The following is a 19,097-nucleotide window of genomic DNA, read 5'->3' as shown; positions in this document are numbered from 1 at the left end:
CACACTGGAACCACAGTATGTATCGTCGGATAAGGGCAACACATCAGACAATATAAACGACTGCGCCGCACCAGTATCTAAGGATTTTAACCGGACGCTGAGACGCTTCGTCATTCGCTAGGGACACAAACCCCTCGAAAATGAACGGTTCATAACTACGGTCGGGAACTGGGTCTTTCAAAATACATTTACCCTTAGGCACCTGTTTCGTTTCAGACCTCACAACCGTACGAATTAGACCAACACCTGTTGGTGGCTTGGCACGAAGAGGCATCCCTTGTTTACGTTTTAGCCGGAAGCAATCATTAATCATATGTCCCACCTTATGACAATAGAAACAGGGACGCTCATTTTTCTGGCGTGCTTGATATACTGCTGGCCGACTAGGGCTATAAGTAGGCAATTCTGTAACTCTACTCTCAGTATGAGCCGAAAACACACTCTTGTGCGTCAACACAAACTCGTCTGCCAACACAGACGCTTCGGACAGGGAGGATACTTTCTGTTCGTTTAGGTACACTACAATGCGTTCAGGTAAGCAATTTTTAAACTCTTCCAACAAAATTAACTCCCGGAGAGAGTTAAAATCAGTTACCTTGCTAGCAGCATGCCATTTATCAAACAGATTTCCCTTCTCTCTAGCAAATTCCACATAAGTCTTACTAGAAGACTTCTTATGAGACCTAAATCTCTGTCGGTATGCCTCAGGCACAAGCTCATAGGCGCGAAGAACAGTAGCTTTGACCACTTCATAATTTAAACTGTCTTCAAGAGGTAGCGCTGACAAAACCTCTTGGGCTTTACCAGTTAATTTACACTGAAGTAATAGGCACCATACCTCTTTAGGCCATTTCAAGGCTACGGCTATACGTTCAAATACACAAAAATAGGAGTCAACCTCTGTCTTAGTACCTTTGTTCAGAGAGTCAATCTGCCTACTAATGTCAAAAGTGTTGGGATCTCTAGTTGGTGAGGACGGCTCACTAACAGTCACTGCAGGAACGAAGGCTAGCCTCGCAGTCTCTGCCTCCAGTTCCATCTGGCGCATTTTTAACTCCATCTGCCGCTGTTCTCGTTCTGCCTCAATTTTACACATCTCCATTTTTAACTCCATCTGCCGCTGTTCTGCCTCAATTTTACACATCTCCAACTGGAGAGTCTCTCGCCTAATTTGGGCTCTCTCTTCCGCCTCCAGTTGGAACTGTATTGACCGGACATCCCTCCTGGCATCACCGGTTGAAAGTGGGGAGAGTGGATCAAAACGGGGCAATGTGGCAGGTGCTTTAGCCTCGCCCTCAGACACCACTGGGCTTAGAGGAGCAACAACATCCCCTACAGGGGTAGTAGGCTCAGGCAGCGGTAATACAAGCACCTGCTCTTCCAACAAAACATTTAACACTAGTTGTTTAACCTCCGCTTTAACTAAACCCGGCGGAATCGATACCGAATAATGGTCAGCCAAGGTCATTAAATCAACTCTACGACACCTATCAAAAACCTCCCACGAAGGGTTATCCAAAAAGGACTTCAAATCAAATGTAGCCATTTTTAAATACTACACAGAGCCAACAAATAGCAAACACTAATTCTACTTTAGCTATAACGTTCAACACTGAACTAGACCACTAAAACAATCTGCACAAGCGGTATGGGTGTCAGTAATGACAGATCCCGGATGAGCTCCCACTTATGTTACGAATCCCTTTGGCCCGACAATCTAGGGGGGGATGGTAATGGGACCCGTAACACAACTCATGCAAATTATTATAGTGACAACGTAACAGTGAGAACAAAAATAACCACAGACAACTAAATTACTACCGTCAAACACTCAAGGTTTATTTAAAAACACACGATAATGGGGGGAGCAGGAAAAGGGGCTGAGCGGGACCCAAGGAATGAAAGAATAATCCAAAAACACCCCTAAGCTAGACTAGCCTACTTCACAAACAGCTAACTAACTAACCAAAAATACAGGGGGTGGTCCGCCCAGTTCTAACTAGTGTTTTTAACAATATTTAACTACGGGTAGTGTAGCCCAAGGGCGACTTGTCTGGTTACCCCCTTTTCCCACCATCAATCAAACACCATAACCAAAACAATACTCACAGGTGGGGACAAAGTGACATGTAGATGCAAAACACACAAGCGATCTACAGACAGAAGGCATGTTACAAAGAGATTGAGCTGGGGAGACAACAACTGACAGGGGTTTTAAACCAAGGGAAAGGGACTGTGATTGGGTAAGGGAAAAGGAGCAGGTGTCTTCCGATTAGCGACTGATTGGGGAATGATTATTGTCACCTGTGAGTAGGGGAGAAGGAGAGAAAAGAAATACACACAGGATACACACAGAACACTTGTATCCGTAACACCAGGTAATTGAGTGAATATGTACATGTAGGTAGAGGTAAAGTGACAATGCATAGATAATAAACAGAGAAACAGCAGCATAAAAATGGGGGGACAATACAAATGGTCCGGGTAGCCATTTGATTAGCTGTTCAGGAGTCTTATGGCTTGGGGTTAGAAGCTGTTAAGAAGCCTTTTTGGACCTAGACTTGGCGCTCCGGTACCGCTTGCCGTGCGGTAGCAGAGAGAACAGTCTATGACTAGGGTGGCTGAAGTCTTTGGCAATTTTTAGGGCCTTCCTTTGACACCGCCTGGTATAGAGGTCCTGGATGGCAGGAAGCTTGGCCCCAGTGATGTACCGTACGCACTACCCTCTGTAGTGTCTTGCGGTCGGAGGCCGAGCAGTTGCCATACCAGGCGGTGATGCAACCAGTCAGGATGCTCTCGATGGTGCAGCTGTAGAACTTTTTGAGGATCTGAGGACCCATGCCAAATATTTTCAGTCTCCTGAGGGGGAATAGGTTTTGTCGTGCTCTCTTCACGACTGTCTTGGTGTGGCGGCAGGGTAGCCTAGTGGTTAGAGCGTTGGGCTAGTAACCGAAAGGTTGCAAGTTAGAATACCCGAGCTGACAAGGTACAAATCTGTCGTTCTGCCCCTGAACAAGGCAGGGCCACTGTTCCTAGGCCGTCATTGAAAATAAGAATAAATAAAGATACAATTTAAAAAAAGATAGTTTGTTGATGTGGACACCAACAAACTTAAAGCTCTCAACCTGCTCCACTACAGCCCCGTCGATGAGAATGGGGGTGTGCTCTGTCCTCCTTTTCCTGTAGTCCACAATCATCTCCTTTGTCTTGATCACGTTGAGGGAGAGGTTGTTATCCTGGCCAGGTCTCTGACCTTGAATCTTCCACACTTTCAAGTACTTTGCCACTTTGAGGATCGGCACAGTCCTGTGTTTGTGTCGTGTGTGTGTGTGTGTGTGTGTGTGTTAGACCCGCCCCATCATGTATTTGTTGTAGTAAGCAATAGGTTTTGCTTTATTCCCTATTTTTGTCTTTATGCATGTTTTAGAGAAGCATAATGCACTTCCATGACTGTCATTATTGCATATAATAAATACATAAATGATTATAATAATAATAATGTATAGCATAGTTGCCATCCCTCCACTTCAGCTTGTTGATATCATTTGCATGCACTGTATGTGTTTTATGTATGTATCATGAATGTACTGTATGTATAGCATCAAACAAGTTCTTGGGGCTCCCCAGCCATTCCACACATTTGTTTCCAACACTGGCACACCTGATTCAACTTGTCAATCAATGGCTTCATGATTAGTTGACTAATTGAATCCGATGTGATTAATACCAGAAGGACCAGGGACTGGTTAGAGAATCTTCCCTAACCTTCCATTGATGGCTCCTCTCCCCCTCTCTCCTCCCCAGCTATGGTGTTCTTCTGTGGGAGTTGCTGACAGGAGAGGTTCCCTACAGGGGCATAGATGGGTTGGCTGTGGCCTACGGAGTGGCTGTTAACAAACTCACCCTCCCCATCCCCTCCACCTGCCCAGAACCCTTTGCCATGCTCATGGCAGGTAAGAGTCCTTTGTGCGTGCGTGTGTGTGTTTTTAAATTTGGTGTAACCATAATTCTCTCTCTGTCTCCATTTCCTCAAACCTGGAGGCTGAATTTAAAAAAAGAATGTTGCGTAAAATGTTAGATTTGGTCACGCACAGGAAAAACATTCCGCGCTACTGGTTAGGTTGTGCAACACATTGAGGCTGCTGCTCAAGGATGTTGTTAGTTTGAGGTTGTCGTTAGATTTGTTAAATGCACTAAAGAAATAATTTGATCATCAGTCGTGTAAACGGCCTTGACAATGCCTAGCCAAATTACAGCCATAATACGCTTTAAGTTGTGGATTTGTTTGTGCATGAATTGTGTCATGTCCTGAACTTACAGGGTTATGTATGCTTTGGTAGTGGAGTAACCGTAGTTGGCATGTTATTATAATTTGTCTTAACTCAATGTGTCTGCCTTCAGAGTGCTGGGATCAGGACCCACACCACAGGCCCAACTTTGCCTCCATCTTGGTTCAGCTGACGGCTTTGGAGAGGCAGGTGGTGGAGGAGATGCCTCAGGACTCCTTTCATTCCCTACAGGAGGACTGGAAACTGGAGATCCAGGACATGTTTGATGAGCTCAGGGCCAAGGAGAAGGTGAGGGGAAACGGGTGTCTTTTCGAGAGAGGCTGGGAGACTGACTGTATGGTTATTGTGTATGCGTTTTTTGAAATAGAAATGGAGGAGTGTGCTTGTTATTGATGCACGTAAATGGAGCACCCTTTTACTTTTCCCACATTTTTGTTACAGCTTGAATTTAAAATGGATTCAATTGAGATTTTGTGTCACTGATCTACACACACTACCCCATAATGTCAACGTGGAATAAAAAATGTAAAACTCAAATGTCTTGAGTCAATAAGTATTCAATCCCTTTGTTATTGCAGGGCTAAATACGTTCAGGAGTAAATATGTGCTTAAGAAATCTCATAAGTTGCGTGGACTCTTTCTGTGTTCAATAATAGTGGTTAGCATGATTTTTGAATGACTACCTTAACCCACACATTATCTGTAAGGTTCAAGCCCAGATTCAACCACAAAGACCAGGGAGGTTTTCAAATGCCTCACAAAGAAGGGCACTGATTTGGTAGATGGGTAAAAAAAAAGAAAAAATACATTGAATATCCCTTTTGAGCATGGTGAAGTTATTAATTAGGCTTTAGATGTTGTATCAATACACCCAGTAACTACAAAGATACAGGTGTCCTTCTCCTTCCTAACTCAGTTGCTGGAGAGGGAGGAAACTGCTCAGGGATTTCACCATGAGGCCAATGGTGATTTTAATAAAACAGTTAGAGTTTAAAGGTTGTGATACGAGAACTGAGGATGGATCAACAACAATGTAGTTACTCCACAATACTAACCTACATGACAGATTTGAAAAGAAGCCGTGCATCCTGTTCCCAACAAGGCACTTAAGTAATACTGTAAAAAAAAAAAAATTGGCAAAGAAATTAACTTTTTGTCCTGAATACAAAGCGTTATGTTTCGGTTATGCAAATCCAACACATTACTGAGTACAACTCTTCATATTTTCAAGCATGGTGGGTGGCTGCATCATGTTATGGGTATGCTTGTCATCGGCAAGCGCGAGGGAGCTTTTCGGGGATAAAAATAAACAAAATACAGCTATAAGCAAAGGCAAAATCTTATAGGAAAACCTGGTTGTCTGCTTTCCAACAGACACTGGGAGACGAATTCACCTTTTAAGCAGGACAATAACCTAAAACAGAAGGCCAAATCTACACTGGAGTTACTTACCAAGATGACATTGAATGTTCCTAAATGGCCTAGTTACAGTTTTGACTTAAATCCGCTTGAAAATCTACGGCAAGACTTGAAAACGGCTGTCTAGCGATGATTAACAATCAACTTCACAGAGTTTGAAGAATTTTGTACAATCCAAGTGTGCAAAGCTCTTAGAGACTTTCCCTAAAAAAAAACTCACTGCTGTAATGGCCGCCAAAGGTGCTTCTACAAAGTATTTACTCGGGTGGGAATACAGATATGAATGTATTTAATTTTCAGTACATTTGCAATCATTTCTAAGAACATGTTTTCACTTCGTCATTATGGGGTATTGTGTGTAGATGGGTGAGAATTATATTTAATCCATTTTGAATTCAGGCTGTAACGCAACAAAATGTGGAATAAGTCAAGTCAACTTTCTGAAGGCACTATGTATGAGTGTGTGTTAATAAACACAAATTGTATCGTTTTGTGTGTGTGTTTTACGTGTTTGTTATAAACGATAACACCGTAATAACAGCAGTAACTACAACAAAAATCTCCCCCATCTCCAGGAGCTGCGTTGTCGCGAGGAGGAGCTGAAGCGCGCGGCGGTGGAGCAGAAGTCCCACGAGGAGTTCCTGAGGCAGAGGGAGCAGCAGCTGGCCCAGTGGGAGCAGGATGTGTTCGAGAGGGAGCTCAGTCTCCTCATCCTGCACATGAACAACCAGGAGAAGCCCAACGTCAAGAAGAGGAAAGGAACCTTCAAGAAGCACAAGCTCAAGGGCAGCAAGAACGGAGAGAAGATCAGCATGCCCCAAGGTGAGGGGACGGAGGGTAACTTGCTGGGGATGTCTTGAAATAGGAAATATTGGTCCGTTGGTTGGATAGTCTGTGAGCCAGATCGGCAGAGTAGGAATCAGTCAATCAGTCGCCATTTTGAAATCCAGTGAGACCTGGCCGAGAAGGCAGCTACGGTACTTATCATTGTACTTAGTTCACCTCAGCTCACCTCACACTAATTCACGACTTCACTACCGAGTGTGCGGAAGTATCACGTACTGTACCATCATATCTTACAATGGCCGTCCAAATACCCGTTGATATTTGTTGCTAACAGCTTAGGTTTTCACTAAACAGTACGTTCTAACATAGTAGGTAGGACTAGAAGTACACAGTGTGTCGTCTTAGTAAGGCCATAATCTACGATAGGGTCACTTTCTCCTGTAGACTACTCTCATTGTCTACTGATAACAAACTCACCATAGAAACAAACCCACACACTCTCATGCTGAGCAGTCGTCATGCGTCATTTTATTTTATTTTACCTTTATTTAACTAAGTCAGTTAAGAACAAATTCTTATTTTCAGTGATGGCCTAGGAACAGGCTATCTGCCGTCATACGGGCACACTCAGCGTTTCTCATACAGATACGCTCCCTCTCTTTCCAAATGCGCACTGACTCTTACTGCGTGCACGAGTACTGTCTGTGTGTGGGTAAACTCGTGTATGCATGTTCAGTCTGTGTGTGCGCACTTGTTTATGCATACGAGTGTGTGCATATGTCTGTGCGAGGTGTGTTTTGGAGGCTGTGGTCTTTCTCAGCAGCAGGGTAGTGATTTGATGGGGGGTTGATGAGAGGGACATGGAGCCAACCCAACCACGCCTCTGGGCTTCCTGTCACCCCTGGCTGGCCCTTCTCTCTCTTGCTCTATCGCGCCCCCCCCCCCCCCCCCCCCAGCATTTCCACCTTCACACCCACAAAGATACATTATCCTGCTACGCAAAGCTAGGACAGACATCCTTCAGGCGTCTCATGTTTTCGTTTAGCTTGGCCTCGCAAATTACCGTATTCTCATGGCATTACATGAAAAAGAAATTCAGACACCCACTCCACCACATAAATTATTTTCAAGGAGAACCTAGAAAAACAATTTTGCCAAAGACAAGCACATGTTAGTTCCTTGCCTGTTCGGTTCTGAGTCGAGTTCAGTAGGGCACACCATAGCAAAAGGCTTTACAACGGTAAAATAAATGTGTTCTTATTGTTGCACAAGATCTGGTACTACCTCCCCGTTTACAAAAACGTTTTCTCTCTACTGAACAGGACCCAGGATTGTTATTTTATTGTTTCTGTGTGTGTGGCCTGTTCTCACATCTGGTGTATGTCTCTTCCAGACTTCATCCATAAGATCACAGTGCAGGCGTCTCCAGGGCTGGAGAAGAGACGCAACTCTCCCGATCTGGGCTCCGGCACCTCTCCCTCCTTCGGCCCACGCTTCCGAGCGATCCAACGTGAGCGTGGTCTCTCTCTCTCTCTCCACCACACATACACACACCCTCTCAGTTCGCACACAAGACATGGTCTGTTTACACACACCTCATCCTTGCTCACATCACTCAGCCCTTACATTCTCTCTCTCCTTCTCTCTCTCCTGGGACAATGGCTGTCCCAGTCCAAATATTATCTGACTTTGTTTTAATAAGGGATCAGCAGTGTATTTGCTTTAGCCTTCAGTTCTATGTCTGCAATGTCCTCTTTCTACCAGATAGGGGAGTCCTTCCTCCATGTGGTTTAATGTCAGCATTTTTACATGCTTGTCCTCTTCCACGTTAAATGCCTTTTTACTGAATTAGATACCAGCCAGAATTAATTGGTCTGAATGAGGCTGTGTTGCATTTGAGTAAGAGCCCTGTTCTGGAGTCAGCTCTAAAGACTGTTTCCCCTTAGTGGGGGAATTCTCCCCATAGATCACACATGTCTACAGGAATGTGCTGTGTTGCAACAGACTGAAAGGGGTTTTCCCAAAATTCCCCATAAAATAGGCCTAACCACTGCAGTTGAGTTTTAAGAGCACAATTTAATTTATATAAATTATTTTATTGGTTTAGCAGTTTCAAAAACCATCTGTTTGATTCATTTATGCATTAAAAAGTGGGTTGGATTCATGGCTCGGTAGTAACGTGTCTGCTTAATGGTAATTTTCACGGCTTGAGAGTGCGCCTGTCATTAAAATGTATTTCCTTATTTAGCAAACATCTGTGCTAGCAATGTCAAAGCAGACGATGACTCACTGAATCCAGGGGCCATATGGGTAGAATTGTGTTAGCGCTTTAGCATCTTGCTAGCGTCTTAGCGTCTTTCTCACAGTATCGCTCCGTAGAGACTTCTGAGATGTCGTGCCTGACACGAACTCGCTAGCACTTTGCGTCTCCGAGTCGGAACCCCCTTCGGGATGGCATGGCTGTTGTGTGACGACGCTGCGAGAGCTGTTGAGAATCATGCAGTGTTTGTTTAACATTAGCGTAACGCTCACACAGAGTTAGCGTCGCTAGCCCCAAGGGGGGTTAGAAAGTCTGCTGTAAGTGTGTCAGCACCAGGTGGAGTTTTACTTCTGTTTTTGCTCTCTTTGTTCCCCCCCATATCTCCGTTTCTCCCCCCGTGTACTTCCCGTGTACTTGCCTCCGCTGTTCCACACTGTTCCAGTGACATGTGAAATCTTGGTTTGAGCCCGGAGCACATCACCTGTTCTGGTGCACGGTGGCACACATGTATCCCAGCTAGAGAAAGCAACGTGTTGTACAAGACACAGTGGTTCCGCTCTGTTTTGATTGTTGTGTCACCAACCTATGTCATGGTGCTTGTATCAGAGGTGGTCTTGAAATGAAAATGTATTGTGTGTGTTTTATGAATGCTCGCTCTCGCTCTCCATCCCTCCTCCTCTCCAGTGAGCCCCAGTGAGAACAACAGGGCGTTCGGTCTGAGCTCTATGTGGCCCCTGGAGGGCCCTCCACACAACAAGCAGGCTAATGGGGACCGGCTGGGCCCTCACTGGAGGCCCCAGAGCCCAAAGAGCCCCAAGAGCCCAAAAGTCCTTCGCTTAAGCCCCCAGGAGAGCAGGTAGTAACCCTCTCACCTCTCCCTCACACCCCTCCATACACAGGGCCATATATGTAAAAAATTGTTTTTCCGTATTAGCTAAAGCAGAACTAGTGTGTTTTGAAGTCATTGTGTGTGTGTGTTCCAGTCTTTCAATGAGAGCCAAGCTCCTGGATATGGACAGCAATGAGAACGGAGACTCCAAGGATGACTTTGAGGAGTACAGACCCTCCACGCCACAGCCTGCCCAAAACGGTATGCTCTTCACCACTACCATATTCACATGCACACACACCACCGCTAGCCTAACTAAGTGGGTCATAGCTGATTGTAAATTCTAAATTAGTATTCTGTATTCATGAGCTGACCGACCTACCTCGCTTTCTCCCTCCCGCTACCACCATCTCTTTCCCTATCGCTCTCAATCTCTCTCTCTCGCGCTCGCTCCCTCCCTCCCTCCCTCCATCTCTCTCTCTCTCCCTCCATCTCTCTCTCCCTCCCTCCATCTCTCTCTCCCTCCCTCCATCTCTCTCTCCCTCCCTCCATCTCTCTCGCTCTCTCCCTCCATCTCCATCTCCATCTCACTCTCTCTCCCTCCCTCCATCTCCATCTCCATCTCCATCTCACTCTCTCTCGCTCTCTCTCCATCTCTCTCTCTCTTTTTCTCGCTCTCTCTCCATCTCTCTCTCTCTACCTTTTTCTCGCTCTCGCTCTCCCCAGGCTCCTCAGTGAAGGAGCCCCCCAGGGCTTATCTATCTCATGGGGACTCGGGGAGCGAGGAGGGGCTGGAGGGGAGTTCCCCGGCCGGTTCCCCAAGGCCCGAGCACCGCTCCCTGGGAGGCCTGCTGAGGAGCACCCACCGGGCTCTACTGGGAGGAGGCTCTCTCCTGGCCTCCGTGGCCCTGGGACGACACCTGGACGTGCCACACATCCCCCCCAGGGTGCCTCCCCGGACTAACCCCCACCACCACCCCCCACAGGAGGTCAACATCACGGCCCCCAAAGTCCCCTCCTCGGACCCCCCTGTGGTGGATGACCTTATAATATTCTCCAGCTCGGAGCCCCTACCCCGGCCCCTCTTTGACTTCCCCTGCGCCCTGCACGCCCCTGAGGTGAAGCCCCTGCCCCTCACGCCGCCTCCCCCTCACCCCCGGGAAAGGGCCTGCCACAGGCATGCCCAGGCCCTCCAGACACCCCAGAGCCCCCAGGCCCTCCAGACACCCCAGAGCCCCCAGGCCCCCCTGACCCTCCATCACCAGACCCAGGAACAGGCTAGCCCAGGGGAGTGGGTCTGCCACAGGCATGCCCGGAGTCCCCAGCAGCAGAGCCAGGTCCTGGGTCAGGTTAGCCCAGCGGAGTGGGCCCCTTCCCCCCACCACACCAACGGGGCGCCTGTCTGTGACGCCTGGGGCCACGGGGCGGACAGGAGGAGGAGGTCCAGCCAAAGCCTGCTCTCCGCCTCTCAACTAGGTGAGGGTAAACACACACACAAACTCCCTCACCCCACTTCCCTTCCTCCTCAAGACAGGGGATTTTTTTTAATTTCATCATTACAGAGCAAAAACTAACATCTTATCCATATGCTTACATGTACGTAAGCGCAGCTCAGCTCTGACCGTTACTTTTCCAGTCAGTCATTTAACGATGGTGGAACAGGAGAACTGTAACTGTAATAGATTCTCACAGCGAATCTAAGGGGTGTTTTAAAGCGTTGCCCTCCGGTGCCATTTTGATATGCTAACTTCATATCTAGTCACAACAGTGTTCTCTCTAAGGATGCCGTCTTGGAACTGCCTCGAGCTGATCATCAAGCATGCGTCTGCTTGTAATGCTGCTAATAACTTTCATCTTAGAGCTAGAATCAAACAACTCATCAACTCTTGACATGCACGCGGCGGTGAAAGGTACATAAAACAAATAACAAATCTATTACCGTATGCCAGAATATGTTTTTTTGTTTTTTTTTGTTCTGATATTGACTTACAAAACACACAGGTTGTTTATAAAGTTGTTGGCAGCATAGAAATGAAATTACTGGAACTGGGGGGGGAAACTCTGACTGCAGCAAATTGACTGCAATCTCATGGGTACACTCAATATGCCTGAGTGATTGTGTTTCTATACTTTTGTGTTTTTTTTATTTTTATATATATAGGTGAAGTTCCAAATGGCACCCTATTCCCTATATAGTGCACTACTTTTGACCAGGGCCCAAAGGCAATAGGGTGCCATTTGGGAGGCGACCTTAGAGAGCTAACGACAGAGGATTTGTTTTTGTTCTCCGATCGTGTTCTCCGAACGTGGAGTTCTTGATTGCGGTTCCGTGTCAGCTGAACTCCTTAGCACCTCCAGAGAGCTGTCTCAGATCGAACACACACACCCACACCTTTTCAACCCTATCGTCTGCACGCGAGCTCGTCTCGCTTCATTTCTTCTTCAATGCCCCGTTAGGATCTACTCTCCATCGAGGGGCTCCCGAGTGGCGCGGCGGTCTAAGGCCCTGCATATCAAGTGCTGGAGGCGTCACTACAGATCCTGGTTCGATTCCAGGCTGTATCACAACCGGCCGTGTTTGGGAGTCCTATAGGGCGGTGCACAATTGGCCCCGCGTCGTCCGGGTTAGACCGGGGTAGGCCGTCATTGTAAATAAGAATTTGTTGTTTACTGACTTGCCTAGTTAAATAAAGGTTAAATAAAAAAAAACTGAAAGTGGGGCTTTTGTCAGTCTGCAATGTTAGACTAAGAAGAAAATGTCTGCACACTTATTTGATGTGTTTTAGTGAAACGGTATATACATATTTATTATCTCTGTGTCATCTCTCTCTCTCTCTCTTTCAGTTTTAGACCTCCCCCTTTGCCAGGACAGTCTGGAGTCAGAAGACAAGCCCTCTGCAGTCCCCTTCTCCCTGTTCCCTGACCCTCGCCTCTGGAGCCCTAAAACACGTCGCCTGGAGGTCAACGTCGTCCCACGCCCGCGCCCCTCCCCCATCCGACCCCGCATTGACCCGTGGAGCTTCATCTCAGGCGGGGGGTATGGTGTTGTTCAAGGGCCCCGGCGGTCAGACTGCCACCTGCTGGGGTACCAGCCTTCGCCAACTAACCCCTTCACAAACTGTGACCCCTTCCCCTCCCCGGACTGTGACCCGTTCTCCCTGAGGGCCTACCCATCGTCAGGCATCACGCCCGACACACCGTTGCCCTTTGACCCCTTCTCTGCGCCGTTTCCTACCTCCCGCTCAGCGCCCTGCTCCACCAACGGGTCCCCGACCCTGCCCACGTTCCGGGTGGCACCCCTGAACCCGGCCGACTCACCGCTCATCGACCTGGGCTGGGCTGCTGCGTGCGGGGTCGGGGTCAAGCCCCTGGATGTCACCAAAGAGAAGACACGACCCAGGAAGACTCTAGGACTCAAGCCCTTCAAGTCCCCTACGCAACTCCGAGACGATCGCTTCTAAACTAAACCCCCAACCCCTACTCCGACCCCCCCCCCAGAGAGCCGGAGCTTGACTTTATCATAAGAGTTTTTACAGACAATATTTTTTTTAGGAAAGGGGCCCCCCTTCTAAATGGACGGACTACAGGCTGTGTATATCCTGTGTTAGAAATCAGAAGGATTTGGAGTCCTTTTCAAAACAAAAATGCACATTACCCCTATTCCCCCCCCCCCCCCCCCCCCCCCCAGGGTGACCAAACAGTGGAGTGGTTTTGACTTGTCCACCATGTTGCCTTAAAAACCAACCAGGAAGCTAATCCTGCTAGCCATCTAGCCCAGTGACAATGGATTGTTGGAGTGGGAGCCTTGTGCACAAGAACCAACGCCTTTTATTTTTATTCCGAACAAAGGATTCCTCTCTCTCTCTCTCTGCTCTCGCTCCCTCTCGCTCGTTCCCGTTCTCTCACTCCCTCTCTCTCGCTCTCTCTGGAGAGTCAGATCAGTGAGCATCTCCAGACTCAATCAGACGCCTCCCTATCTCCCCCACTCATTTCTCTCACTACTTTTGAAGTGTCTGGAAACAGTGGCTGGCTTTATCTGTCTGTATCCTCCCTAGCTCTAAAAGCGTCCTTGTCTTGAGTGGTGAACCTACTTCAGGACCTATTTTCCATGATTTGGCTTAAATGTGCAATGGACTGGGAGCTACGTGATGCTAGTTGCAAGATGTGATGAGGAAAGTCTTAACCTCTATAAGCAGAGTTGTCTCTCAAGCATTTGACTCTTTGCAATAGACTGTAGGTGGGTCAACGTGAGAGAGCACTCCAAGAATAGCTACAGAGGCGCCATGTCATCCATCTAAATTCCTTTTAAATGAGCTGCATATTAAAGCCAAACAAACCCAGAGCCCAGGCATTCCACTAGGAAGCAGATAACATTCTGACGACATTCCCAGAATGCGACTGATTTATTTGGCAGTTGGGCAGGGTACAAAGCATCAGAAGACGAGGGGCAGCACGGCACATTCCGTTCATGTGCCAAAGAATGCGACTGCTTCGGCCCACATTTGAATACATGTCCCTTCCCTACAGTATAGCAGAGTGGTATGACCCATAACCCTAGCCCTCACGTTTTTCCAGTATTATGTACCAGGATTGGTTCTGTCCGGTAAATCTGATTGGATTAAATCCAGGAAGTGACTAATTGGCATGTCAGGAGGTACGTACAATAGCCCGCAAACAAATTGGGTTGAGACCCCCCCCCCCCCCCCCCCCACAAAAGCCATGTCATAGGAATACATTGGCTGTTCCATTCTAGGGGAAGAGAATTGACCCGCGTGGCAAGCTTTGTGATTAGTCTTAATAACTGTGCTGACGAACCGGGTGATAATATTTAATTAGGGTTGCGATAAAGACAGGGTTAATTTAATGAACATGGAGATATGCCTAATTAATTACTTTCCTCCAACATAAAGTTTGTATTTAATGAGTCAGGATCTGAAATGGGATTTAAGTGGCACTGTGCATTTTAGTGGATTCCATGGCAGGAGGCCCCTTCAATGTGATGTCAGATAATTTCCTGATCATGTGACCTGACCAGTGGCCCAGAGTTCTTACTTCCGGGTCAGGTCACATAGTCAAGAACAACTCCTGGCCTTTACCTATCGTTCATATCCCACTTGTTCTCAGGTCAGGCTAACTGCGCTTCTCTTGAGCCAAAGAGATTGGGTCTGTTTTTGACTCGTGCCATTGGCTAACAGACTACTGACTGGACTGCGTCTCAACCTATAAGGTGCCTCCCCTCTCTACCTCTCCCCCTATGTGACGTGCACATAACTACTTAGAGACCTATCACGTTTAATCCAGATGGTCATTCTTATTGAGATTTGTTTGAGAGGCCTATCTGGTTTAAGACTACAGTATGTCTTCCTCACTATTACATATCAGATAAAGAACAGAATGTGAGCATTTACTCCAGGAGCAGTTACATGCACTATGGGATTTCAATTGTGGTTCAATTGAGGTTAACAGATACCGGCATTGAGGTAAAACGATACTGAGTCTATAAAGACAGACCGATGCAAATCTCAGTAGTGATGTAGTCATCACCAAAGGACAAGGAAATGGGCAAGAATATGACATATTTTGGATTATAAGAGCATCTGCAAACAATTATTGTATTCACATTCATCATAGTATTACATATTGGCATTTCAAAATGTCGGTTTGTATATTTGTAAACCTGTGACACTTTGATTTAAGGCTTTAAAACACAAAATACACCTCTTATTTCCCTGACTTAAGGGTCTAAACCTATGTTGTGTGCGTGCATGTGCATCAAAAAAGTAGCGAACTTCTTTTGACCACGGCCTATAGGGTCTCTGGACTTAAGTAGTGCACTATATAGGGAATACAGTGCCATTTCTGGACGGAGAAGCTGTCAGTAAACAGAACATTAATACAGAGCTCCTCGGCTCTGGCCCCCTGGCTTTTCCATATCCCATCCCAGTCGTCTAAAGCAGTGACAGGTGTGTTATTGCTTACAATACTAATCCACACAAGACCCCTGCGCTTTAACCTCGTCATACAAGTCGACAGGCGCTACATCCTCCCATCGCCATTATGGGGATTTGTGTCGCAGTTACAGCCGACCCCTGCAATTCCCATAGCGACAGGATGAAACCGAGACTGATGGTCGCAATCGTAGCAAGAGTTTTAGGTATTGCTGCCTGTCTGTCACGTCAAGAGTCTAGGCCCTAGCCCTCATATCCGATTCAGTTCTTCAAGGTCTTATCTTTAGACTTTGATTTCCCTTAGATCCCCAGTGTAGTACACAGAGAACCCAAAATGTGCTCAACTTATGGCCCTCTTAACTGTTGTATGTTTGCCCTACTAAGGGCAGAGTCACTATCCACTTATGTGACGATCTTGTGTAGATTATATCAGTTTGACTATTTTATCATCTTAGGTCAAAAGTCAGAGCGATCCATTTGAGGAGTGTGTTTTGATCTTGGCAAGCCATCAGACAAACCGATACAGTGGAATCAACCCTTCATTTTGGATGCCACACTACACCGATCCCGTAGTGAGATTGAAAATGGACAATTTTCTTGAAGTAACTAGCTGTTAGGAGCTGGACTGACGTTCAACGACGATGACCTTGGGAATGACCTTTCGGGTTGTACGAAAAACTTCAGATTCACTCATCTCTGGATAGAATCAAATAAACCTCAGGTCCTTGGCCTGTTTCCCTCTGTTTCGCTTCATGGTCTTCTAACCCTGGTCACAGTGGTGACAGGTTTTTGGACAGGAAACTAGATTCCTAGAACGCTGTCGGGTCGCGCCGCTGCCCGTCCCTAGATTGATGCGGATGACATGCGGCGTTCCAATAAAAAACTCCTGACGAGTTGTTTGTGACGCACTGCCCTTTCAGGCATTGCCTCATCCGTCATCAGGAATCAATGTCCCCATCCGGGCTGACAGGCCAAATGAAACAGAACTTTGCAGAGGAGGAGAGGAAGGTACGCCAATAGACCGTGTTACGACTACTCTACTACAAATACTGGCTTACTTTGTCCATTCATGTCGAGCTTTGAGGCGTATCAGTTATTGACAGTAACCAAATCACTGAAAGTCTTTTACTTTCACATAGCAAATCGCATCGCGTCTACTACATCAATTTCTGCCTGCTCTGTCTCCTTCATGGTTAATGGAGATTGAGGGTCAGGTGCAGCTCATTTACCCAGTATCCTCGCTGCTTACCTGGACTGAATGAATCAGATGTTCATTCAAATAAACCTGATTAAGGACTCCATTACCATCCTTTCGTACCCAGCTATTATCACCAGAGGGGGGATTATTTCTCTTCGTGGACCGCATTAAAAGGCAACACCTGCCCCTGTCCCTTTGTTCTGCATGATGTCATCAAACAAAATGATTAAAGATTACCTTTACGAACTGTGGAGAGAAAATGGCCTCTAGGGAGCCAACTACGTGTCTGTCTGAGTCTAAGCCAATACCAGGTGTAGCCTAGTTCTGAAGCTAGCTCTTAAGCGTGAACATTATTTCTCACCCGTTTCAGTCTGAACACTCAAGGTCACCATCTGTTGTCCTCTTGTTCAAATGATAACACTTAAAGGGATGGTTCACCCATATTACAAAATGACACATTGCTTACAGGGTAAGGAAACCAGTCTATGGACAAGGTATGACAGCAATCCGTACTTTGCTTTTATTTCCCTGGTACTGTTTCCAAATGCTAACATTTGGAAACAGTGGCGACCCAGAATTCAGTTTAGTTCATAGAAGTGTGAGGAAACGATGCATGGACCAATCTGTGTGGTTATTTAGTTCCAAGGTCTAAATGGTTTCATCTGAACTACTACTTTATTTTTGAATCAACCCTGTGCCAAAGAGACGTTCCCTGTACACAAAGCATATGGAACACAGAATTAGAATCTCTATTATGGAACTGTCAACATTTGAAGACGTTGATCGAAAGAGAACATGATCCAGTCAACACTAATTAGACCGAATCAGATCAATTAAGTATCTGATTACTCTTTTCCTTGCCCGTTGCTTAATTTGAATAGACCTCATTACATGCTAACAAGGTTAAACGTTGCTATCAGAACAACTAGGTAAAAACAACTTTGGGGGTATTTGTAGTGGGTGGTCTATTTCAGGTGCCGCTTCAATAAAGTTTGAATTGAATTCAAATTCATCAAAGAGCAAGCAGCCTATAAAAGAGGACGGTGCAATTCCCTGGGACTTTGTGGAAGAATATCTGGGACTCCCACTCAGAGAATCACAGTACTGTATAGCACTCCTTCCTGCTGTGACCGGCTCCCATCAGCTTACAATGGAGTTTTATACAGAGGGACAAATGAGAGGATATTATATTTATAATGGCCCTTTTTCTACACACTGGACTGAAAACATTTTGAAGAGGGCCAGAGACAGAGTCTACATTAGGATGCTTGATTGCTTCATATTGTTTGGGCGACCTGGTTTTTAATTTGTATTTTACTTTAGGTCTTCACTGGAGTATTTAAGATAACAGTATGGGTGCTTCACCAGGGGCGAATCTTAACATTCCTGCTTCCAAATTGAACCAAAATGGTTTTGTATCACACATCTCTCTGGGCATCCCAGTATTTCTTTGTAACAGAAAATCAAAGACTACGTTTATAGTATAGTTTGATCATCAAAAATACATTTCAGAGATATCCTCCTGACATTGAACAAGATCCCAAACTGAGATCCCTTCGATAGCACCCATACTGTGCATAAAACTGCTATCTACCTAGACATAGATGAGGTCTTCAGTTTCACTGAAACAAGGCTTGACAACAGTGGACATTTTGTGACCTCCTCCCTGTCTTTGTAGACAATCTATTTGCTTTGTGTTCTGTTCAACATTCCTTTCTGAATCATTTTTTTGTTTGTTTCAAAAGCATATGTTATGTCCGTGTTTCCCAACCCTGGATTTGGAAACTGTGGGCTATGTGATGAAATATTATGTTGCGTTGTCTCAAAGGCTGCAATACAACCTCCAGATTTGGTTTCTGCTCGTATGAGCTAAGTTGTTTTGTCGTTAGGCTTTGAGATGATGTTGTTGTTTATTGTGTTGTGTGTTTGTGAAATTTCGCACTGGGCTGGGCCTAATCAAAAACTATTTTGTTGTTGTGCGTCAGAGGCGTGTTTGTGTGTATGTGAGAGAATGTGTGTACTTGTTTTTTTTGTTCTTGACTATTTTAATTGGGTTTAACCTGTGAAATACATAAAGGAAAAACTCAAAGAAAACGAGACCAAATAAAGTTTAACACAACCTTGAGATGTGTGGGTTTGTTATTTTTTTAATTCAAAAGCCATCAATAATAAATACATTATTTTCATACTTTTTTCAAGATGTTATTCTTCTGCCTCAACTCATGTCAAAATAAGTCCCCCACAAGAAGGGGTAAAACGGCAATGGTGTGTTGGGCACGGCTTGCTAACCCACATATGGCGCACATGCAGAACTTTTAATTTGACATGAGGTGAAGCAGCGAGGAAGTGATACACCTATATATACAAA

At 45.9% G+C, this 19,097-nt stretch overlaps 1 protein-coding gene across 1 annotated transcript in view; it reads left to right on the top strand.

Annotated features, from left to right (window-relative positions):
• Positions 1–18,854, top strand: part of LOC120030570 (mitogen-activated protein kinase kinase kinase 11-like) — a 44,532-nt gene extending 25,678 nt beyond the window's left edge. Inside the window, exons 3-10 of the mRNA XM_038975987.1 lie at positions 3,805–3,953; positions 4,402–4,577; positions 6,284–6,530; positions 7,888–8,004; positions 9,439–9,610; positions 9,738–9,844; positions 10,310–11,059; positions 12,428–18,854. Coding sequence (XP_038831915.1) covers positions 3,805–3,953; positions 4,402–4,577; positions 6,284–6,530; positions 7,888–8,004; positions 9,439–9,610; positions 9,738–9,844; positions 10,310–11,059; positions 12,428–13,044 — 2,335 coding nt within the window. The 3' untranslated portion in view covers positions 13,045–18,854. The remainder of the gene's footprint in view (positions 1–3,804; positions 3,954–4,401; positions 4,578–6,283; positions 6,531–7,887; positions 8,005–9,438; positions 9,611–9,737; positions 9,845–10,309; positions 11,060–12,427) is intronic.
• The last annotated feature ends 243 nt before the right edge of the window (positions 18,855–19,097 follow it).

This window comes from Salvelinus namaycush, chromosome 36 (assembly GCF_016432855.1).
Source record: "Salvelinus namaycush isolate Seneca chromosome 36, SaNama_1.0, whole genome shotgun sequence".
In the NCBI taxonomy this organism is placed as follows: Eukaryota; Metazoa; Chordata; class Actinopteri; order Salmoniformes; family Salmonidae; genus Salvelinus; species Salvelinus namaycush.
This window is presented reverse-complemented; position numbering and strand designations above follow the sequence as displayed.